General features: G+C 40.9%; 2 protein-coding genes and 1 long non-coding RNA gene across 5 annotated transcripts in view; 2 read left to right on the forward strand and 1 right to left on the reverse strand.

Moving 5' to 3' along the window:
* LOC138764048 (uncharacterized) lies at positions 1–14858 on the forward strand. The gene is made up of 3 exons (XR_011357969.1): positions 1–1158; positions 4677–4733; positions 13359–14858. It is a non-coding gene; the product is annotated as an uncharacterized lncRNA (long non-coding RNA).
* Positions 1–15681, forward strand: part of LOC138764047 (di-N-acetylchitobiase-like) — a 36137-nt gene extending 20456 nt beyond the window's left edge. The window contains exon 7 of the mRNA XM_069939326.1: positions 14865–15681. Coding sequence (XP_069795427.1) covers positions 14865–15050 — 186 coding nt within the window. The 3' untranslated portion in view covers positions 15051–15681. The remainder of the gene's footprint in view (positions 1–14864) is intronic.
* A 3286-nt stretch (positions 15682–18967) lies between these two features.
* LOC138764049 (di-N-acetylchitobiase-like) overlaps positions 18968–24976 on the reverse strand; it is a 43696-nt gene continuing 37687 nt past the window's right edge. For 2 of the 3 annotated variants that reach the window (XM_069939329.1, XM_069939328.1), the window contains 2 exons: positions 24007–24168; positions 18968–20696 (listed from right to left, as the gene is read on the reverse strand). In XM_069939329.1, the coding sequence (XP_069795430.1) occupies positions 20511–20696; positions 24007–24168 (348 nt within the window). In that variant the 3' untranslated portion in view covers positions 18968–20510. The remainder of the gene's footprint in view (positions 20697–24006; positions 24169–24976) is intronic. The other variant, XM_069939330.1, reaches the window with a different exon arrangement.

Below are 24976 nucleotides of genomic sequence, written 5' to 3' on the forward strand. Positions count from 1 at the left end.
AAGCACAATGAAGGTCAGTGCATCTGCGAACATTCCAATCTATCTACCCTGTGACCTTGGATGCAACTAAATTCTCATGTGGACGGTATAACTGGTTCCCTTCACTGCTTTCTGAAATTTCTGCCTCTTCGCAGCTCTTTATATCCCAAAATTTCTGAATTGTTTATTGGGTCTTGTCTAATGACGACAGAAACAAATTAGGTGATTCACCAAGCAATGAGCTCAATTTAAAGAGGAAATTGGTAGGTATATAATTAGTCAGGGGATCAAGGGATATGGGGACAAGGCTGGAACTAAAAAGTAGATGCGAGAACAGTTTAGCTCAGGGAGGTTTCACGGAGCAGACTCGATGGGCCAAATGGCCTGCCTCTGTTCCTTTTTCTTGTGATCTTGTAATCATTCCATCATTCTCGGTGCCCTGTGGGGGAAGGTTGTCTCCCGCACCATTTGATTTTCTCGATGATAGGCAGAGCTTTGCCTGTGATGACCTGAGCCATATTTACTGGATTTTTAGGGCTTGCTGCTCAGAGTTTTCCATCCTCCCATACAAATACTCGTCAAAGGCAGTACCTTATCCCCCACAGATGCTACTCATTGAGTACGTCAGCAGTTTGTTCCTTGGTCCAGTTTCCACCATCTGCAGTCTCTTGTGTCTACAGTATTTCAATGGAATCTTTCTGAACAATTTGTTCTATCCCAGTTTATGCTCCAGTCATATGGTAATGAACAGTTAACATTTATTTATATTGGAACTCCTTTTTTAAGTATTTTTTTTCCATAAATATACATTGAAAAACTCTCCAATATTAAATATACCTATATTAAAAACTTTTTCTGACAAAAAACCAAACCAAACAACTCCTCCCCCGCCTTTCATGGTATCAATCCTCACCCCATCAAGGGTCACATTTATGTTGATCATCAAGATTTCTATATGGGGAAGTCACTTATATTTACAGTTTAGCAGCATTTATTAGTATTCTTTTTATTATTGTATTCATAATTACAATTGGGCCTCTATATGATCCAATATGGCTGCCATATCTTAATAAATATGTCATATTTGTTCTTTAAGTTTTATGTAATTTTTCCATAGGTATTCAACTATTCATGTCTGTCTTCCATCATCCTGTTTATAGAGGCGAGTCGGATTTCCAAGTAATTGCAATATATTTCTTAGCCACTGCTAAGTCTAGTTTAACAAATGAAACTTGTTAGTTTATTACCTATTTCAATGAAGTTGCCCAAAAGGTAAAGCTCTGGGTCACCTGTGAAGGCCACTCCTGTTATCCTTGTTAATATTTCAGTAATATATTGCCAGAAAGGTCTCACCTTCACACACGACCATGTAGCATGTAAGAACGTTCCTGTTTCTATCCCACAACTAAAACACATTTTGGATATTTCAGATTTTGATTTATGCATCTTCAGTGGTGTGAGATATAATTGGTGTAGGAAATTATATTGCACTCATCCGTATCTTACATTTATAATTGACGTCATGCTGTCCAAACACCAATCAGACCAGCATCTTTCCTTTATTGCAACACCTAGATTCGACTCCCATCTCTCTCTCGATCACTTTAAAGCTGGCGTTGCACTTTTGTTCCAGAGAGCATAGCACATCTCAGTTATAAATTTAGGTGTATTCCCCAGCCCAATTGTTTGTTCCATTTCACTAATTTTGCTGGTGGGGGGGGGGGCAAACTTGGCCCCCAATCTTTCTTTTAGGAATGATCTTAGCTGGAGAAAACAAAAGAAAATCCCATTAGCTACCTCGTATTTATTTCTTAATTTTTCAAGACAAAAAATTCAAAATTGTCTTGTGTAATTATTCAATAATTTAAACAATTTTTTAAAGTAGTGCAATAGGCAACAATTGAAAAAGATACTGTAATTTTGGCATCACCTTCATTTTAATACAATTTACTCTTCCCAATAGAGCAGTGGTTATAAACCTTTTTCTTTCCACTCACATCCCACTTTAAGTATTCCCTATGCCATCGGTGCTCCGTAATTAGTAAGGGATTGCTCAAGGTGGGATGTGAGTGGGAAGGGAAAGTTGAAAACCACTGCCCTAGACCCAATTGTTACTGAAATGTTTTGCTTGAGAAAAATGGTCATTGGCCCATTTCCTTTGGAGTTCTGAAACCCTGCACATAACGAGTCAATGAGGTATCATTAAAACAGTGCTTTTCAATTGTTTTATTTCCACCCACATCCCACCGTAACTAATCCCTTACTAATCACAGAGCACTGATGGCATAGGATTACTTAAAGTGGGATGTGAGTGGAAAGAAAAAAGATGGAGAACCGCTCCATTTCAGTCATCAGCAAGTCTTTGCATTTCTGCAAATCTTTCTCCTTTTTTCTGAGAGGAGTATAATTAAATTTATATACGTTCCGTAAATTATTATCTATCATCATTCCTAAATATTTGATTCCATCTGTCTTCCATTTAAATCTACTACCGTTCTGATACTTTTCATCCTCAAAACTCTTCAAAGGCATTGTCTCATTCTTGTCCATTTTTGTTTTATAACCTGATACTCTTCCATATTTTTCTAATGTTGTTAGTAATTTTATCAAGGATTCAGCTGGGTTAAACATAGCTCATCATGAGCAAATAAACTAATGTTATGTTCTTCCTGCCCAACTTTAAGCCCTTAATGTCCAGATCTCTCCTTATAATCTCCGCCAGTGGTTCAACAGCTAGGATAAAAAGTGCCAGATTCAGAGGACACCCCTGTCTAGGTGCTCTACTCAAGAGAAAACCTGTAAACATCTGATTGTTTGTATAATTTTGGCTTGTGGTTTATGATAAGAGTTCTTATCCAATTTATAAATTTTATGCCAAAACCAAATCTTCCAATGTGATAAATAAGAAAGACCATTCTAATTGATCAAATGCTTTTTCTGCATCTGGGAGATAGTTATACTTGGATTCAACTTTGATTTTGCCATGTGAATTATATTAAATGGTCTATTTAGACTATTTGAAGAATGACTTCCTTTAACCTTTAATTTAATTTTAAACTATATTTCTTTTATAAAAATGTCTTAGTAAATTATAGTTAAAAGATTGTATCTGTATTTGTAGTAAGTTTGTTGTGGGTTGGTACAGGGTCACACACAGTTGACAGCACATTTATAAAAAAGAGAAGAGTTTATTCTCAAAGTCAATGTTTGTTATGGATATGGAATTGTTATGAAAAAGGAATAGAATTTTGGTAGAAATTGATAATGTGGTTTCAAAGAATTGGGACTCACATGTAATAGTCACATGACTTGGAGAAATATATTACCGAATTCAGATAGTTTGAGTTCAAAGAAGTCAAAACCCTATGACATGCAGGGGTTGAAATCTTGTGAAAGACACGGTTGAGTTGCAGAAGAAGGGGAACACAGAATCTGTGGCTTTTGAATTAATGAAGACCACTTTGCTGTCTCTTTGGAAAAAAGGATAGTATTCGACTTGGACTATTTTTGTGTTTGGTCACTTCATTTCACCCTTGTCTGGGTTTGTGGCCTTATCCTAGAAGAAAGTAATCACATTTGTTTGACCCTTGTCTGGGTTTGTGAATTCATTGTGGAAGAAAATAGCCAGATTCGCTGCCTTTGAGAAGAGGGCAGATTCTACATATGGAAAACATAATTGTGAGGCCTGAAGATATACTATTTAAAAGCAAGTTATAATGATTTCTGAACTGACAATTTAAGGCCTTCAAGCAAGACTAAAATGATTCTGAACCTGCGATTGACTTTTCAGAATGGGACTTTGAATTATACACACACGCACACACAAGTACACACATACACGCACACACACATACACACTTACATTTGCGTGTAGTTAGGTTTAAGATAGAGTTAAGTTTAGAGATAATTAAGAAATGTCATGTTATTAATAGAAACAATTATTTTGAATTTTCCATTGTCTGGTGAATTCTCCTGTATTAGTACTAACAAAAACCCTTTAGTCCCAAAAATAATTTAAAAGGTTGTTAGTGTGTAACATGACAAATCCCACCTGGTCTGTATTTATTAATTTTGGTAAATGTTGTCCAAGTCTATCAGCTAATACCTTTACCAACATTTTATAATCAGCAATGAGGAGTGATATAGGTCCTTATGATGAAGTTTTTAATGGGTCTTTCCCTTTCTTTGAAGCACTATAATTATAGCTGTTGAAAATGATTCTGGGTGGGTCTGGGCCTCCACCACCCAGTCCAATACATCCATCATAAGAGGTATCAGTAAATCTACAGAACTCAGGAGGAAACCCATCCTCTCCCAGAGATTTGCTAGCATGTAAAGAATCCAAAGCTTTCTCTATTTCTTCTCTTGTGAAAGAGGCATCTAGATCAATTTGTTCTCTATCTTCTAATTTGGAAGTTCAACATTTGTTATAAATTCAACCATTTCATTTTCGTCTCCTAATAAATATGATTTATATAGTTTGGTATAATATTGCCTAAAATATTATTTATATTTTGTAATCCCTCTGCTATTTTTGAAAAGATATCTTTCATAAAGGCTTCATCATCTTAATTTAGTGCATAGATGTTCATAAATGTTCATGATTCTACATAAATTGTACAATGTGCAATTACAAATCTTTCGTCTTGGTCAGTCAGTGTCTCTTCTATTGTTATTGGTATATTTTTGTTCAGTAGAATCACCACTCCTCATGATTTTGAGCCAAATGAAGATGATATCCTTGTTCCGATTTGGTAAGATGTATTTTTTGTAGATAGACTATATCTGCCTTTAATTATTTTTAGGTGTTCTAAGACCCCCTCCTTTCACTGACCCATTTATCCCACTTACATTAAGACTATTAAATTTTAATGTTCTATCCATATTAATTTTCCAAAAAATATTGTTTACAAAAAATCCTCTGATTGTTTAAATAATGATCTTTCCCCTTTAAAAAAAATACATACAATGTCCCTGCCCTGAGGGTGGCGCAAACAGGAAACCCCGAAAGCCCACGAGAATAGCCCATGGAATCTCTCGAGGAAGAAGAACCCCTGCCGCTAGCGCCATCTTTTATAAATACTCCTCTCTGGGTGCCATTCTTCCCCTTAGAACAGGGTCTCCACCTTGCTATTATTTTTCCCAAGTTTTCTCTCTTTACTGAGCTCTCTGTGAGCATTTCAATAAAATTGACTTTTAAACAATAAACACAGGACTTTCCTTTTTTTAAAAAAAATACAACTTTTACTTGATCTCATTGTGAACATTTTTCTCTTTGGTAACCTTAATCTTTTTATAAACCTCGCAGGAAGTCTTCCGTTCATTATTAGTCTTGAAAAAATTGTCGATAACCTTGTGTTACTGCTACTCTCAGAATCATGAATATATCATTGAGCATTTCAAGTTTTTGGAACACAGTACTAAAATCTTGGTAAAAGCAGTACTTTTTCATTTTAAATCTCGGGCAGCCATTATTTTGCTTAGTGTGTCCATATGCTGCTCCCGGAATTGTCTCCTCTTCCTGGTAACTCAAAAGTCTTATCAGGACAGGTCGTGGTCGCTGACTGACAGTTCCCTTGGGTCTGATGGTCCAGTGAGCCCTCTCAATATGCAATTTTTCTCTGAAATTATCTTCTCCCAGCACTCGCACGATCCATGTTTCCAAGAGGTTCACTGGATCTCTTCGCTCAATTCCTTCTTTCAGTCTGATAATTTGAATATTGTTTTGTCTGCTAAAATTCTCTAGGTGGTAGATCTTCTCCAGCAGACTTCGTCTCTCTGACTCCCACTCCTTCCTATCTTTCTCCAAACCTTTTTAGCTTATCTGATGTTTTTACCAAGTCAACTTCTGCATGAGTCATTGTTTCAGTTCAACGATTTCTTTGAATTCAGTCACCTTTTCAGTCATGTCTCTCATCACAGTTTCAACGCCCACAAATCGATTGCTCAAGTTTTCCATTTTCTCCAGGATTAAATTTAGTTCTTGTCCCAACTCCCCAGCTCCGCCAGTCCCAAGGCCACTCCTGCACCACTCCCTTTTGGGCTTTTGCTCAACGTTCCTGGCTGATAGAAACTTCATTTTTTTTTGTTCTCAACTGCCTTGGTTTCTTTGCACTTTTTTTCACAAGATAAAGGAGCAGAATCAGGCGACTGTTCCATAAATCTACACTAAGCTACTCTACACTCGTTCCAATTTCTGGCCTTTTCCCCGTATCCCTCGATGCCCTCACTAATGAGATACTTGTCTATTTCTTGTTTAAATACACCCAGTGATCTGGCCTCCACTGCTGTATGCGGCAATGAGTTCCACAGGTCCATGACCCTCTGGCTAAAGAAGTTCTTCCTAATCTCGGTTTTATATGGATAACCTCTCGTTTTCAGACTATGACCCTTTGTCCTCGATTCACCCGCCAAGGGCAACATCGTACCCACATCCACCTTATCTAAACCTTTCAAAATACGAAATACCTCTATGAGATCTCTCATTCTCCAATACTCCAATGAATACAACCCAAGAGATGCCAAATGCTCTTCGTACATTAGCCTTTGCATTCCATGACTTATCCTAATAAATCTCTTCTGCACCCTCTCCAACAACATCACATCCTTTCTAAGATAGGGGGCTCAAAACTGCACATAGTTCTCCAAATGGGGTCTCACCAGTGCCCCATGGAGCCTCTTCAACACCTCTTTACTCTTGTACATTATTCCTCTTGAAATGAATGCCAATATAGCATTTGCTTTCTTCATTACTAATTTCACCTGGTCATTAACTTTTAGCTTTTGCTGCATGAGGATACCCAGGTCCCTTTGCACATCCAAGGACTGAATTTTCACCCCATCCAAATAGTATTCTGAACCCTTCTCCATTAACAATGGCGTGAAGCAAGGCTGCGTTCTCGCACCAACCCTCTTTTCAATCTTCTTCAGCATGATGCTGAACCAATGCCAAGACCTCAACAATGAAGACGCTGTTTACATCCGGAACTGCACGGATGGCAGTCTCTTCAATCTGAGGCGCCTGCAAGCTCACACCAAGACACAAGAGCAACTTGTCCGTAAACTACTCTTTGCAAATGATGCCGCTTTAGTTGCCCATTCAGAGCCAGCTCTCCAGCGCTTGACGTCCTGTTTTGCGGAAACTGCCAAAATGTTTGGCCTGGAAGTCAGCCTGAAGAAAACTGAGGTCCTCCATCAGCCAGCTCCCCACCATGACTACCAGCCCCCCCACATCTCCATCGGGCACACAAAACTCAAAACGGTCAACCAGTTTACCTATCTCGGCTGCACCATTTCATCGGATGCAAGGATCGACAACAAGATAAACAACAGACTCGCAAGGCAAATAGCACCTTTGGAAGACTACACAAAAGAGTCTGGAAAAGCAACCAACTGAAAAACCTCACAAAGATTAGCGTATACAGAGCCGTTGTCATACCCACACTCCTGTTCGGCTCCGAATCATGGGTCCTCTACCACCATCACCTACGGCTCCTAGAACACTTCCACCAGCGTTGTCTCCGCTCCATCCTCAACATTCATTCAAGCGACTTCATCCCTAACATCGAAGTTCTCGAGATGGCAGAGGCCGACAGCATCGAATCCACGCTGCTGAAGATCCAACTGCGCTGGGTAGGTCACGTCTCCAGAATTGAGGACCATCGCCTTCCCAAGATCGTGTTTTATGGCGAGCTCTCCACTGGCCACCATGACAGATGTGCACCAAAGAAGAGGTACAAGGACTGCCTAAAGAAATCTCTTGGTGCCTGCCACATTGACCACCACCAGTGGGCTGATATCGCCTCAAACCGTGCATCTTGGCACCTCACAGTTCGGCGGGCAGCAACCTCCTTTGAAGAAGACCACAGATCCCACTTCACTGACAAAAGACAAAGGAGGAAAAACCTAACACCCAACCCCAACCCACCAATTTTCCCTTGCAACCGCTGCAACCGTATCTGCCTGTCCCGCATTGGACTTGTCAGCCACAAACGAGCCTGCAGCTGACGTGGACATTACCCCTCCATAAATCTTCGTCCGCGAAGCCAAGCCAAAGAAGACATTTCTCTATGTTAAATCTCATCTGCCATAGTTTTTCCCAGACTCCTAATCTGTCTATATCCTTCTGCAACTTTACGGTTTCTACTACACTTCCCGCTCCGCCACCTATTTTGGTGTCATTCACAAATTTGGCCACAAAACTATTCATACCACAATCATTAATATAAATTGTAAACAGCAGTGGCCCCAATACCGACCCCTGCGGAACACCACTATTTACAGGCAGCCATCCAGGAGGAGAACCCTTAATTTCAAACCTTTGCTTCCTGCCTTTCAGCCACATCTCTATCCAGTTTAATAACTTCCTTGTAATTCCATGGGCCCTCATCTTATTTAGCAGCCCTCATCTTATATGGCACCTTATCGAAAGCCTTTTGAAAATCTAAATAGATAACATCCACAGCCTCTCCTTGGTTTATCTTACTTGAGATTCCTTCAAAAAACTCTAATAGGTTGGTCAGGCAGGATCTACCCTTTAAAAAACCATGCTACTTGGACCTATCCTGTCATGCATCTCTAGATATTTCATCACCTCATCCTTGAGGATCAACTCTAATATCTTCCCAACCACTGACGTCAGACTAATCGGCCTATAGTTTCCTTTTTTTCTGTCTCCCACCTTTCTTAAACAGTGGATCCACATTTGTGACCTTCCAATCCTCTGGAATTTCTCCAGTCTGTCGATTTCTCAAAGTTCATTGCCAATGGATCGACAATCTCCAAAGCCACCTCTTTCAAAACCTGCAGATGCACCTCATCTGGCGCGGGAGATTTATCAATCTTTAATCCATTTAGTTTGTCTGGCACAATTTCTCTAGTAACCCTAACTGAATCTAACTCTACTCCTTGAAGCCTCTAACTGTCCAGGATATTACTAATGTCTTCCACGGTGAAGACAGATGTAAAATATTGATTAAGTTCCTCTTCTATCTCTTTATAACCCATTACAATTTCCCCAGCATAATTTTCTATCGGTCCTATGTCAACACGTGTCTCTCTTTTATTTCTTGTATATTTGAAAAGGCTTAGTGTCATTTTTAATATTGTTAGCTAATCTCCTTTCATAGGTCATCTTTTCTTTCTGAATGATATTTTTGTCCAATTTTTAGTTAAAAAAATAATTTTTGATTCTCTTCATGGAGAACTCAATCAAAACATGTCTATCTAGGTCCTTCACATGACCACACCCCTTTACATTGGAATTTTTGATCTAAGTGAATGTGATTTAATACAAAATATTTCAAATACGACTATGTTATAAAAATAACTGGAAAAGATTAGTCAGATACATCTGAGAGGGGGTTGAGAACATGGTTGGGTGGTGCCAGAACATCAATATCGCTCTCAACTTCATCAAGACCAAGAAGCAGATTGAGGACTTGAGGAATGGGAGGGTGAGGGACCACACTTTAATCTTCATTGTAAGGATGGAGGTGGAGGAACCTTCACGTCCCTGAAAGATTTCATCTTGGAGGATCTCCCCTGGAGACAGCATGCTGAGGGGACTGTGAAGAAGGTACACCAATGCCTTTACATTCCAAGATATCTGAGGAGATTTGTCCTGTCATTAAATAATCCATCAAATTTCTACAGATGCATTTAATATATAATCTTTAATTAATTAGTTGTCCACAACTTAAATAACCTCCTGAAAATCAAAAAGGAAGAAAGAAGAGAAAGAAGAATAATTCTTATTTTAATTTCTTTCATCTTTCAAACTTTCCCTTTTCTAATAATAATGAAACAGGGGGGGGGGGGGGAATGTTCATCCCATCAGAGACCCAGTATCTTCTTGGGGCTGCAATGTAGGGAGACTCCCGCCAAATTCTTCTGCTTGAGTAAAATTAGAAAAGAATTTATTTTGGTCTCCAGGTACAAAAATCTTCAAAGTTGCAGCGTGATGTAAGACAAATTTATAAACTTTATCAAAGAGAGCTTTCTTAGCTGGGTTGAATTCTTCCTTTCTCTTCGGTAAATCTTCACTCAGATCGGGATAGAATAAAATTCCATTTCCATCCCATTGAAATGGGCCTTGCTACTCCCTTGCCCTTCTAACAGCGAGACTTAAAACCTTCTCTCTCTCTCTCTCTCTCTCTCTCTCCCTCTCTCTCTCTTGATAATTAAAAAATGTAATTAATTAATATCAAACACGGTCTCTGAATTGGAAGAGGCTTTGCTCTCAAAGCTCGTAGCTCTTTTAATTTCAATTGCATTTTCTTTTTTTTAAACTTTATTTAAGATTTTATAACATGAATAACATATAGGATTACATTAAAAAAAAATTAAGAATAAAATAATAAAATTACAATACAGTATCAGTAATCTAAATAAACTATACCCTCCCCAATAATTATTGCACATTAATAACCCAACTCAAATTAGTCCAACCCCCCTTCCCCCCCAAATAAAGAGTAAAGAATTAATAAACTTAATAATATATGTGAGAAAAAAAACCCACTTACAAAAAAAAACAAAAACATAACCGATTAAAATACTAACAAAAAGAAACGTAATTAATACTAAAATATCAGACTTAAAAAACATATTTAAATCAAACTTAAATGCATATATTTAACAAACGGGGTTAAGATGAAACATATATTTAACTCAAACTTAATATAAAAAATTAGTAAAGTTAGTAACATTATCTATCAAAAATTCTTAAACAATATTCAATTCTTAAAAAAAATTGTAGCATGAAAAAAAAAATGAAAAAAAACTTTCTCTATAGAGATAAACATTCACCAAATATCAACTAACTTCACATCTATCATCATATTAGTCACATAAACCACCATCTTAAAACAAAATTCAAACCTCATTAAGCATTGTACAATTCAATTTTAGTACTCTTCCACCATTTTTCCCTTTTACTCTTAAATAGTTATCCAATAAAAGCTCCAATACCACATTTAAATATCCCCAATCATTACGTTAAAATTCAGATATCCAAATAATAAAAACACATCTACAATGAAATCTATATCTTCAACAAATGGAGCATAAACCACAAACAAAATTCAAGCCTCATTAAGAATTGTACAATTCAATTTATAACTTTCACCATTATTCCCTTCGTTCTATAACTAAAATAGCAAAATAATATACACCAGAATTACCACTCCTTCACCTTAAAGTTAAAGAAAAAATATAAAAAAAACTTATCCATCCCATTCACATTTAAATTTCAAATATTCCTTATCTACTGAATAAACTTTACAAAAAAAACCACGTCAATTTTTAGTTTTTTAAACAATCAAATACTTTCTTATGCTTTTTTTCTTATATTTAAACAAAAAAAAAAACCCCTACACTCTTTAATCTAATAATACAAAAAAAAGGAAAAAAAAACGGGTAGGAGGTTAAAAATACCCCCTCCCGTCTAAACCGCGCAATGCGGTAACTCCCAAAAAAAATGGGTGTGAGATAACTCACACGTAGCAGATGACTTTCAGGAAATAGTGCCTATCCACTTCTCTCCCCCAACTCTCACTTCATCTTAAACTAACATCATCATTATTTAATATTCCTTTTTTTTAAAAAAAAACATTAGAAAAAAAAAGGACAACTCTTCTTTTAATCAGCTCCAACTGCCGAGTCACCATTACAACCATTCCTTCTTGGAGCACGGCTCTTTTCTTCCATCTCTTGTCTCCTTAGAGATCGCGGCGGACTATGTCTCTGTTGAAACTGAGTAATTGGCAGCTCTTGCGCAAATGCTATAGCTTCCTTTGGAGAATCAAAGAACTTTGGTTGGTAACCATCTTGGAAAACCTTCAAAACAGCTGGATATCTAAAGGTTGCCTTGTAACCTTTCTTCCACAACTCTAGCAGGATTGAATTCCCGTCGTTGGAACATAACTCAAATCCGCATAGAAGAAAACTCGATTATTTTGAATCATCAAGGGTGATTTTCTCTGTTGTGCGTTTCTAATAGCCACTCGTAAAATTATTTCTCTGTCGTAATAATTCAAGCAACGAACCAAAACAGGTCTTGGACTTTGACCTGAAATAGGTCTTCTACGCAAGGCTCTGTGAGCACGTTCCAGTATTATACCTTCCAGGAATGTTTTTGACCCAGCACCTGTGGAATTCATTCAGTAAAAAATTTTCTTGGGTCTGGTCCCTCCATACCTTCCTGCCAACCAATAATCTTTATATTGTTCCGTCTGGATTGGTTTTCCAAATAATCAATCTTTTTCACCAAATTTTTATTTTGAGTTTTTAAGTCTTTGACCCTTTTGGTCACATCAAAAACTTGATCCCGTATTTCGTCTATATCTTCTTCACACGAATTAAATTTATCTCTCACTTCAAGCTTAAAAGCTCCAAACTCAGCCATCTGTTGAGAATGTATTTTCACCAGAGTATTAAACCTAGTACCAAGTTCAGTCATAATCTTGGATAATCCCTGCATTGTATAAGATAATTTAGATTCAAGATTCACAAGTCGTTCATTCATAACATTGCCGTCAGATGCTACTGCACATGTGCGAACCTGAGTAACTCTTTGTTCTAAAGGCTGTTTGGCCCCCTCTTTAGGGGGCTCTATCGATGTAACATAGAGCTCTACATCCGAACACTGTACCTCTCTCCTGGATTCCATTTCACGCTGAGTCCCGGCGTCTTTCCTGTAGGTAGTTTCCAAAACTTGAACTTTTAGAAAATGTTGTTTTTTGATGATCTGTTGTCGTTTTTTTTGCTCTTTTCCACCAATTGTACCGTCAGAAGTTAAATTAACAGCACTGAAGTTATCTAAACTTTTAAAGAATTTTAATGGGCATTTCAAGACAAAACAATAAGATAGAGTCAGGAGAGAACTGGAAGGCACGTCTGATCCTTACGCCATCTTGCCACGCCCCCCTCAATTGCATTTTCAAAATTTTGCTCTCCCAAAACTTCAGGGATCCACTTTTTAAAAAAGTAGACTGCATCTGGACCTTCTTTCCCTCCCAGAAGGCCAACTATTTTTAACATTATTCCTCATGCCAAAGTTTTCCAAAATGTCTACTTTCTCTAAAAGGTTTTGATATGCCATTGTAATTTCCACAATCAATACTCTGTCTTCAACATACTGCATTTGCTCATGAATCCTCAGTATTTTCTCATCCATTTTATCAAATTTCTTCTTCATTTCATTCACAACCTTTAACACTCTATTAGTTTCCCCTTTGATTTCCACCTCAACCCCTTCATTCATTTCCCCTTTCATTACTTTAAATTGATGCATTATAGTTGTGGTTAAGTCTGTGAAATGGTCTTAACTTCTTTAATTACCTCCTCTTCCTGTTGTTCTTCTTCTTCATCTTCACTCGCAGATCATCCTCTGGACCCCGACTCTTCATCATCTGGTGCTGAAGTAGAGGCCCCTGACTTCTCTGTGCTTTGTGGCCCAACTCTCAGTAGTGCCTTGTGCTTTGCTGTACCATGCGTATGTGACTTCTCGCGGATGCTCAGTTCAGTTCCAGGTTCTTCTCTGATGCCATCTCTCCGTAGTTGTGGGTGGGTGGATTTAGGGAATGTTTTTTGGGAACAAGTTACTGGTGTCGTATTTCTGCAAAATCCAGATTTATTTTTATTAGGAAATAGTGAAGGAACAAGACCAAATTTAAAACTCTCAATACATCAATTGGAATTTGTTAAAGTTGCATTAATGGTGGTGAGGAAATGTATTGCAGCGACTTGGAAATCAGATACACATTTGGGCATGGCACGATGGAATGCAGAAATTCAAAGTAGTATTCCTTTGGAAAAAAAAATTACATATAACTTGTGAAATAAATATGCTACGTTTTTACAAATTTGGAACCCATATACTCAAATATTAGGTTTAAATTTGTAACACTGAGCTTTCTGCCCCTCTGGACCTGTGAGAATTTCCCCCGAATTGTATTAAAGAACTATTTAAGAATGTGTGTTAGATTACATCCCTTTATGCAATCCTGAACATTTATTTTTCTTTCTTTTATACAACTATTTTCTATTTCTATATTAACTGTTTTGAAGAGGGGGTGTGTGAGGGAGTTTTTCAGGGTAGGGTATGAATGTATGAAGTTTTTTGCAATTTATATTATTATATCAAATCTAGACAATTACATGTACAGAGAAAAATTAAATAAAGTATTAAAAAAAGAAACTTCTACAGGTGCAGTGCAGAAGGAACACTGGTTCCATTGCAGCCTGCTTTGGCGACATGAATGCCTACGATTGCAGAAGGCTGCAGACATAGCGAGACCCATTCTGGGCACCGATCTCCTGTCCATCACAAACGCCAATGTGAGGCTCTACCTGAAGCAGGCAGCCAACAACATCACCCTGGTCACAACCTCTTCTCACTCCTTCAGGCAGGAGGGAGCAAAGTCCAAAGTCCAACACAGCTCTTGAACCTCCCCACACCACCCGAACCCCAACCATGAACTGTTCCTGGACCACAGAATGATCTGTCTGAAATATCACTTACTTCCACTTGCACTAACTGCAAGTAAAGATTTATTTCTCCGACCTTTGATGGTTCTTTGCTCTTTCTCTGTTGTGCATTTGTGATATCGGAACGATTACCATTCTAGAGGGGGAATTTCTGCACCTGTTTAGCAGCATTTCAGTGCATCTGCAGCGTACTTGTACACATGACCACAAACTCACATCTCATCTCAGTTTTTGACGTACTGAGCCATTACCAGAAACTTAAAGAGTATCCCAATTTTCATTGTTCCTTCACTCAGTCTCTCCATCCTCAGCTTTCATTGCAAATTTATTGTGTATTAAAATGTCACCCTGCTGAACATTGTCAGTATTGTGGAGTAACTATTTCTGGTCTATGACAGAATGGTTCACAGTACCACGAGGTGTGGTACGATGATCCAGAGAGCATCTCAATGCGGGCGACGTTCTTGAAAAAACTGAAACTCGGAGGCATTGGCGTGTGGACTGTGAATAGCCTCAACTACAGCGGCGATGCAAGAACATGGATTCAGACGGAAGAAATGTGGAACGCTCTGTGCCCTCCCTGAGGAAACTCCTTCAGCCCCTTAATCTTCCCACCATCTGATCAGTCAGTGTTGGAAGTGAACTGGCTTCTGACAATATACATCCAATCAAGAGAACGTGTTTGGGTCTGCTAACAGGTTACATTTCAATGAAAAGCATATGTATTAATCAATCTGCATTAGAGATTGACAACATGAAGTGTCCGAAGGGATTTATCATTGAAATGAACTGTCAAATTGTGTAAACGTTGCCATTTTATTGTGTCGTTGAGAATATATAAGAAAGGTTTCAGTAGATTTTGAGAATTGTGAGAATGCATGTGTCTGAGTTGTTAGCACACATCTTTTCCAACAGATTTTCATCCAACTCTGGCATGTAGAAATCGGTCTGAAGTGTGGTTTAATGTTCCATTTTATTTCTCTCTTGCACCCCTAGTTTGAACCTAGACAGCTTTTTAATCTTCGGGTTCCAACAATCCTCAACCCTGATTTAAGCACAAGTTTATGAAATATAACTGGCACTTTCCAAAGGAATGTTGTAATTGTGCTGCACTTCCCAGGCGGATTTGGCCTGATAACATTAACACGCTTTGGCCACAGAGCATCTCCTCTCGGCCCTGAGATTGTTCACGACAAAGTAAAGGTTCTTGATTAATCCTGTGAGAATTTATTACTCACTCGACTCCGTTATAATTATTCCCACCTCTGGGTTCAAGTTCCAGTTCACCGCCACATGTACTGAGGAACAGTGATAAAACTCATTATGCGAGCAGTCCAGTTGGACATCCCAGACATAGTACAGGAAGTAAAGCACGGGTCTCTTTACTTTTTATGGATGCTGCCTGACCTCCTGAGTTTCTCCAGCATGTTTGTATATTGTACTTGACCCCAACATCTACAAATTATTGTTTATGCATATTGAGCACCTTCTTTACCATCCCACCTACTTGTGTGCCCACTTACAATGAGCTGTGGACCTGGACCCCCAGATCTCTCTGCACATCAATGCTTTTAAAAGCCCTGCCATCAACTGTCTACATTCCCCTTACATTTCTCCACCAAAAGTGCAACTCCTCACACTTTTCCAGATGAAACTCCATCAGTGTATTATGGAGAAGAAAAGTGTGGGAGTGGGGTGGGGGGGAGAGGAGAAGAATGTGGAAGGGGGGGAGAGCTGGCAAGGTATTGGAGAGAATGAGGGAAAGGTGGAGAGATCTCTGGGGGAGGGGGCGGTGGGGAAAGCAATTTCCGAAGGAGTCTGGGACATCATCTCAGTAATTGACAAAAGTGGGAGGAAGCATTTCTCAACTGTGTTCAGGAAACTTTCCTAGAACAAATGGGCAAGGGGGAGGGGTGTGGGGGGTGTTGTTATATGTTTCGAGGAACTGTGGTCTGGTGAGGGGACAAAGTATCTGTGGCAGAACATTTGGAGAACAGTGATCATTGTACGAGAAAGTTTACATTGGAAATGGAGCAAGAAGCAATCTGAAGGAAGTTCTCTATCGGAAGATTGATAATGTCAACAGACTGAGCCGAGCCGGACAAGGACAAAAGTTGGCCAACACAAATACTATAATGAAACAAAGAGAATAATTTAAATCAGTGTTGTGAAATGCACCGTGTGTTCCTCTCAGCGAATCCAAGAATATAATATAGATTGATCATCACTGCCATTTCCTTTCACTCTGTGACAATTGTTCCCATATCTGTCTCTACACAGCCCAGTTTTGCTGCACCAGGTTTTCATTCATTTGTAAAATCTCATGAACAATGGTTCTGTCAAGATTCGTCTTTATCTCCCGATCTTCCATAATTCTGAACATAGGACAGTAAAACACTACAGCACAAAAACCGGCCCTTCTAGTCTTTGCCAAACCATTTTTCAGCCTAGTCCCAATGATCAGGGCCCTCCAACCCCACCTGTCCCTGACCACATTTTTCTTTAATATCTAAATTGATCCTCCATCTACCAATTCAGCTGACAAATCCTTCCACTCTCCCACCAATTTCTGCACTGGAATACTCCCTTTAACTTTTCCCCTTTCACCCTTAACCCAGGTCCTCTAGTTTTTACCTCACCGAACCTCAGTAGAAAAGTCCTGTTTTCATTTATTCTATCTGCACCCGTCATAATTTGGTAAAACAACTGTTGAATTTTTTAAAAACTTTCCAACTCATTAGGGCAAATTGGAAACACTGAAGGTTTCACTGCTCGTGCTACCTAATGATCACATCCTATATTTCAATCCACCCTCAGAATTCTTACCACCATTGGTAGAATGGTAGATGATGTAGAAGGTTGTCTTACACAAGGACGGCTTCTTCCCCACTGCTGACTGATTTCTGAACGGACAACAAACCCCAAACACAACCTCACTTTCTCTTCCTTTGCATTCATTTATTTATTTGATATTTAGAGCAATATTTGTACCTGTGATTGCTGCCACAAAACAACAAATTCTGTGACATGTTCACGACAATATATCCTGACACTGATATTGATTCTATAGGTAGATCTGCCACATTCATCTGGAAATGAGACAAGATATCTTAGGTTATTAAACCTTTCTTGCAAACCATGGGAGCACGAGAATGGAAATTTCTTGGAGACTGTCTGGGCTGTGACGGGTCCTTCAGTGGGTCGGCTGCCTTTCCCGGGAAGCAGGGGTTGTAGATGGAGTTTGTGGAGGGGAGGGAGGTTTATGTGATGTTCTGAGCTGCAGTCACCACCTTCTCCATCTTCCTCCCATCTTGAGCAGATCAGCTCCTGTCCCGCACTGAGATGTATGCGGCACATCTGATCTTGATGATGCCCCTTTGAAAGATGCTGAGGGACGGGGAGGAACATGCCAAACTTCTGGAGTCTTCTAGAGAGCAGAGGTGTTGGTGCTTTCCTGTACAATTGATCATTGAGAAAATTGATTACATGCTGGGGAGGAAGACGAAAGCAAAATGAACATGAAGCAAATAAATCACCAACCTGCTGAAGGGCCCACGCGGGCTGCGGGCCACGTGTTAGAAGGGCCCATGTGGGCTGTGGGCCACATGATAGAAGGACCCATGCGTGCTGCGGGCCACATGTTAGAAGGGCCCACACTGGCAGTGGGCCACGTGTTAGAAGGGCACACGTGGGCTGCGGGCCACGTGTTAGAAAGGCCCATGCATGCTGCTGACCACGTTAGAAGGGACCACATGGGCTGCGGGCTGCTGGCCACATGATAGAAGGGTTCATACAGGTACGGGCTGCTGACCATGTGATGGAATGGCCCATGAACACTGCAGGCTGCTGGCCACGTGATAGAAGGGCCCACACAGGCTGCGGGCTTCTGGAGACTGGCCCATGGGGACCAGGTATCGGAGATGGGACTCGAGTGGGAGCTGAGGGCAAGACAGGCTCCCAATGGGCCTCGGGCGCTGAAGGCTTCTTGATGGATCTGGAGCAGTTATGGATCTGGAGCTCGGGTGGCCGATGGATCGAACTGGAGTCTGTGCGGCTGTGAAAGCACTGGCCGTGAATCTACGGACACGCAGTGACTCTGAAGGGATTGTCTCTTTCTGTGTTAATGTTAGGGGTACTGGGCAATGCTTAGGGCGACACTTTGTTTGCCTTATTTTATTGTTTTAAATGAAACAGGCTAATTTGGCCCACAAGCCCATGCCGCCCAATCTACACCTCATTAACCTACACTCCCGGTATGTTTTAACAGTGGGAGGAAACCAGAGGCCCCGGGGAAATCCCATGTGGTCAAGGGGAGAATGTTCAAACTCCTTTCAGAAGCGTGGGGTTCGAGCCCAGGTCTGGTAATGATCGTTGGCGCTGTAAAGGCATTGCGATAACCGCTCCATAAACTGTGCCGCACTTTATGGCAAACAAAAGTGTAATTATATCATGTATGTTACATTTTTCTCTATATTATGTGAAAATAAAAACAACATCTTGCTTGGTATCCTTCTGCAATTATTTATTCCTTTTTAAATTTAATGTAAATTGTTGTAGTTTTGTAAATTAAGTACCTATTTGACCGCAGCAAGTAAGAATTTCCATGTAGATGTATCCTGTACAATGTGTATGACAATAAACATGATCACATGACTATATGGCACAAGCAGCAGTGTTTTAATTTAACGTGGGCATTGGGATTGGTGCAGACATGCGGGCCGAAGGGCCTGTCCCTGTGCTGCTCTACGTTTTGTGCATGCTGAACCAAGCTATGCTGGGAAGAAGAATGACATGGCTGGGTGTCAAAAACCTGACATCGATCCACATCCTCAGCTCCTCCCAACTTTGAAGTTTGCTTGTTGCCGTCCAGGAGTCAGGGGTTCAGTGAATGATCTCCTTTTTAATGCGCCCTCTTCACTTTTACAGCCCTTCATGGACAACAAGCTTCTCACCGCAGCCACGATCGTGCAACCCCAGGGCCATGTGAAGGAGCTACGTGGCTTCAATCCACTTGCGTTTCACTGTCTGAATGAGAAGAGTTCACTTTTACTGAGTGGCAGAATGAAAATACGATTGGAAAGCAGCAGTTATTTTGAATAATTTATATTCATGGTTACAGGGTCTAAGAATTGAGTTGCATTGAATGAATTGTTTATTGTTATCTGTGCTAAAGAACAGTAAAAAGTGATACAGACAAGACCCAGACAAGTCAGCTCATACTTAAGTAATGACATCAAGAGCAGGTGCAGCTGTTACAGTAGGTGGAAGGATGCAGGGTACAGCGTTAGAGACAAGTGCAGGGAATCGAGAGAGGAGCAGTGGAGGGACAATGTCTTTAACCAGTGAAAGGTGTGCGTAAAAATCTGATAACAGCAGGAATATCGAGGTTTGGGTTTTCAACCACGCGGATCCACTGCCCAACTGGAATGGGGAGAAAAGAGACCTGGGTGGGTGGGCCCTTTAATGCGTTGGTGGCATCCGGGGGTGGCGGGAGGGGCAGGCAGACTCAATGGAGGGGAGGTTGGTTTGCCTGATGGCCCGGAATGTGTTCACAACTCTCTGCAGGGTCTCATGGAGTTGGGCAGGGCAGGTCCCGTACCAAGCAGTGATGTATCTCGACAGGATACTGGAGTTGCACGGATTGGTGGACAGCCATGAACCTGATGATTAGACATGAAACATTGTCTAGATTCAAACTGCACGGCAGAAATAAAATTAAAAACTAAACTGTGCCTAAAATAGGTGTCTACAGGTCAGAATTGGGTTTGCATCCTGATGGATTGACGTGTGCTTATATAATTCAGGAAATAATAACAGCAACGTTTACACAATTTGACAGTTCATTTCAATGATAAATCCCTTCGGACACTTCATGTTGTCAATCTCTAATGCAGATTGATTAATACATATGCTTTTCATTGAAATGTAACCTGTTAGCAGACCCAAACACGTTCTCTTGATTGGATGTATATTGTCAGAAGCCAGCTCACTTCCAACACTGACTGATCAGATGGTGGGAAGATTAAGGGGCTGAAGGATTTTCCTCAGGGCGGGCACAGAGCGTTCCACATTTCTTCTGTCTGAATCCATGTTCTTGCATCGCCGCTGTAGTTGAGGCTATTCGCAGCCCACATGCCAATGCCACCGAGTTTCAGTTTCTTCAAGAACGTCGCCCGCATTGAGATGCTCTCTGGATCATCGTACCACACCTCGTGGTACTGTGTACCATTCTGTCAGACCCAGAGATAGTTACAGCGTTAGAAGTCTAGGTTGGGATGATGCACCGTTCTGGCACAATACTGACAATGTTCAGCAGAACATTTTAATGCACAATAAAGTTGAAATGAATTCTGAAACCGTACCTATAGGAAGAATATCAATAAGGTAGAGACAGTGCAGAGAAGATTTACCAAGATGCTGCCTGGTTGCAGTAAGACGGAGAAAGATTGAGTAGACTGGGTCTTTATTCATTGGAGCGTAGAAGGTTGAGGGGGGATTTGATGGATTTAAAATTATGAGGGGGATAGATAGAGTAGATGTGAATAGGCTCTTCCCCTTGAGGGTAGGGGAGATTGGAACGAGGGGTCATGAGTTAAGGGTTAGGGTGGAAACGTTTAGAAGTAACATGAGAGGGAACTTCTTCACTCAGAGAGTGGTGGCTGAGTGGAATGACCTTCCAGAAGAGGTGGTGGAAGCAGGGTCAATCTTGTCATTTGAGCAGGTTGGATGAGTACATGGATGTGAGGGGATGTGAGAGTTATGGACAGGGAGCAGGTAGGTAGGATAAGAGGAGATCACTTAAATCGGTACAGATTAGAGAGGCTGAGATGGCCTATTTCCGTACTGTAATTATTAATAACCATATAACCCTGTTATATATGGTTATAAATACTCATCCACAAAATGTCTCAGTTCATTTACATTACAAACTAAATTATCATTAAACTAGAAATAATTCCTGGTATGCCACTGGCCACAAACTTCCAATGGAAATAAATATTAGCTATCAATAAAACGCTGACTGTGGTGTTAACTGGGATGGAAACAACAGAGAGACTCCAAAGATGCAGTGGCTAGACTCTTGAGCAATGTCTTGCTGGAGGAACCCAGCAGGTCAGGAGCCTCTGTGGGGGGAAATGGTCAGTCACCTACAGTTTGTAGACAGAAATCACAGAAAAAAATTAACATAATTACTCACCTTTTGAGACTGCAAGTTCCTGCGCACATTAGTCCCGGTGTTGTATGTGGAGCAACGTGGCCTACGTCTGAAATCAACGTCTGACGCACAACATCCAATGTGGGCACATCCTTAGATGTGCTGCGCAGCTAACAATGAATTCCATCCTCAGCACGGATGCCGAGGAGGACGTTGATCTCTGCAGCAGTCCAGTGCTTTGTTCCAGACATTGTGGCTGATTGCCTGCTGGTCCCGATATTCAGGGCATTTCAAACAACCGCACTGGTTGTCCCCAGCTGGACGTCGAATTCATGGGGAGAGTTTCCTGGTGCGATTTATACTGCAGGCTTCCCCTGAAAAGTAGTCGGAATCCTGCAGGATAAATTGCGGTGCAGGAATCGACTCCAAATTCTTGCACCTCCCTTTCCAGACTATCTGTGTAGCAGCCAAATTCCTTGATTGGCCTGTTTCCTTCCTGCAGTCTAAAAACCATAAATTTCTCCGCTCTGAACGCTCTGTCAAGATGAAGATAAAAAGGGAAAATGACATCTACAAAGAGGGGGAGGGAAGAAGAATCTGGGGGAAGACGCCCAGACCGTGACTGGATTGAAGGGTCGAGGTGAAGAGACAGGTTGGTGGGAGAAAATGTGAGGTAGTGGGAGGAGGGGGGTGGGAGGGAAGCTTAAAGAGAGAGAGAGAGAGAAAGAGAGAGAGAGAGAGAGAGAAAGAGAGAGAGAGAGAGAGATGTGTACAGCAGTAGGTGAAGAAGATGAGAAATGCTGGAATCCGATGACAAGGAAGAGAAATCAATGTGAGGTTCCTTTGTTGTCCTGTAACAAATAGTTCAATATTACATTGAATTTGTTTTCCTCTGTCCTAACGCAGACAGATTTATCCATTGGTAGCAATTGCCTGAAGTATCAAAGAAAGAGAAGCAAAAGAGAGCCTGGTCAGGGTCATTGAGTGTCCGTGAATTCATCTCCAGCGCTCCTGCGGCTCCCCACAGCCGTACAGAGTCCAGTCCAAACCAGCAGCTCCCCTGAGCTCCAGATCCGAACCTCCGACACAGTCAGGAACCCTTCAGTACCCTCTCGTGTCCTGGTTCCGTTATCTGCTTCCCCTTCAGCCAGTCTTGATCTGGTCTCCAGTCGTTCACAGCCTGGAGTGAATCCCAATCACCACCATCCTGCCCACAGCCTGCATGGTTTCATTGCCTCAAGTTGCCAACACCCACCACCTGTGTATTCTTCAGCCACAGAACCTCTCACTTGTCCACTGCCGTGGTCACTGTCCCATGCGTCGTCTCCTCCTCAAGTGGTAGGGGTGGTCTCCCCGTTCCTGGTGGCATTCCACTCCTCTGAAGTCTGAAACCCCTCATGGGACCGCCATCTTGGACCAGACCCCACGGTCGCAGAAATTTCATATAAAACCACTGTGGGCTCCATTAACAGGCTGTTTAAAGCCTGCATAAAGCTGCTGCCAGTCGGACTGAGCTGTTGGACCCCATGGGAGCACCGTGTCTCCACTCACTGCTATCTGTGGGTCCTGTAATCATACAGAGGTGGGTGGCTCCACACTGATGAAAGGATATTCTAGATGTTCTGGAATAGAAGTTTTCATCCTGAGAACAGAATCAGTAGAGGAATGGTGAGAAGGGAATGTTGTCATGAAGAGGTCTCAATGGGCAAAGGCTTTTTGAAGGAATTCAGCCGATCAGATAGAAGGTGGTGGGAATTGCATCAAAATTTTGTGGACACAAGAGACCTGCAGATGCTGGGATCTGGAGCATCTGACGTTCTCAGGGGGTCGAGCCCCATCAGTGTGGAAAAGACAACGTCTTTGACAATTGTTTGGTCAAGTCCTGTCCCCCTCTGTCACTGCTCGACCCCTGCTGATTCTTCCCGCAGTTTGTTTTTGGCTCCATTAAGATGATTATCCTGATTCCATGAAAGCTGTGTTTATCTAAATCAACGGTGAGTTGAAATTGCTGTTCGGATGAATGTTGTGGGAGACAACCTACACTCACAGGGCTCTGAGAACGATGGAATGATCCACCCAAACACACGTTAAGCTCACTACTTGGTGAATCACCCCATTTGTTTCTGTCGTCATGGGACAAAACCCAATAACCATGTCAGAAATATCAGGACTTCAACAAGTAGAGAAGAGGAAGAAATTTCAGGTGACAGTGAAGAGCCAGTGTCGAAACTCACGGGAGGAAACACAAATAAATCCTCTCATCGTTCAACTCCCTGCATCCAATTTGTAACGTGCACTCTAGATTTCAGGTACATGTCATGTTAAGGGAATGTCCACATCCAACAGAACCCTGTAATGCATCGACCTTCCCTGTGCTCGCTTACCATGTACACAAAGAAAGGGGCTTTATGAACGTCATCCCAGATTCTGCCAGTGATTGATCTCGGCAGGAGGTTCATGATATCTTTATAATAGAGTCTATGTGCGTTACGAGCACTGCATGGCGTTCCTCTATAAGAGACGTTTCCCAACGCACAAAAGCCAGCCTGAGAAAAAGTATGAATAAACTGTCAATAAAGTTATTCTGATCCCAACAAAATTGCAGAAAGCAGTTCCAGTATCAACCTGTAGACCACGCTCAGTGACTTGAACGATCCATACTTGTTCCTGTGGCTGCTCATCTATGAGCTGGGTTTTTGGAGAAGACTCGGTCTACAACCAAGAAGGCTGGAGTGCTGGGACTGTTTCAATAGAACAAAAGCTTTGGAAAGGATTGATGTCAAACCGCTGTTGCAGGCTGATGTTATTTTTTATCTGCATTTTTATAGTCTATGATGTTTTAGAGAGTTAATTGTGGGATTTGGAAACGGGAAACACACACAGAACACCATTTTGAAGCAGACGCCAAGGCACCTACGTTCAGAGCCATAAAAGCCTTATTATTGTTCAACTGAAACAATGAATGTTTACTCAGAGGGACCTGTTTAAACAGAGGGGACCATCTGTTGTTGACTCATTGTTTTTCGGTTGAATCCCAAGTTATTGTTGATGGTGAATTTTGAAAATATAACTCCTAAATTACGCTTATCAGATTTTCATTTGAAATTTGTTAAATTAGCTCTGGTGATAGCAAGGAAATGTATTGCTGTTACTTGGAAATCAGATGTTTCTTTAATATTGGGAAGATGGCAAACAGAGATTCAAAGTTGTTTTCCTTTAGAAAAAATTACGTGTAATTTGAGAAGTAAATATTCTACATTTTTACAGATTTGGAGCACGTATGGTTGAACATTAGGTTTGAACTTATAAATAATTCCTTTGAATCCTCCGGACCAGAGAAGTCTTCCCTTAAAA

This window comes from Narcine bancroftii, chromosome 5, assembly GCF_036971445.1.
Source record: "Narcine bancroftii isolate sNarBan1 chromosome 5, sNarBan1.hap1, whole genome shotgun sequence".
NCBI lineage: Eukaryota > Metazoa > Chordata > Chondrichthyes > Torpediniformes > Narcinidae > Narcine > Narcine bancroftii.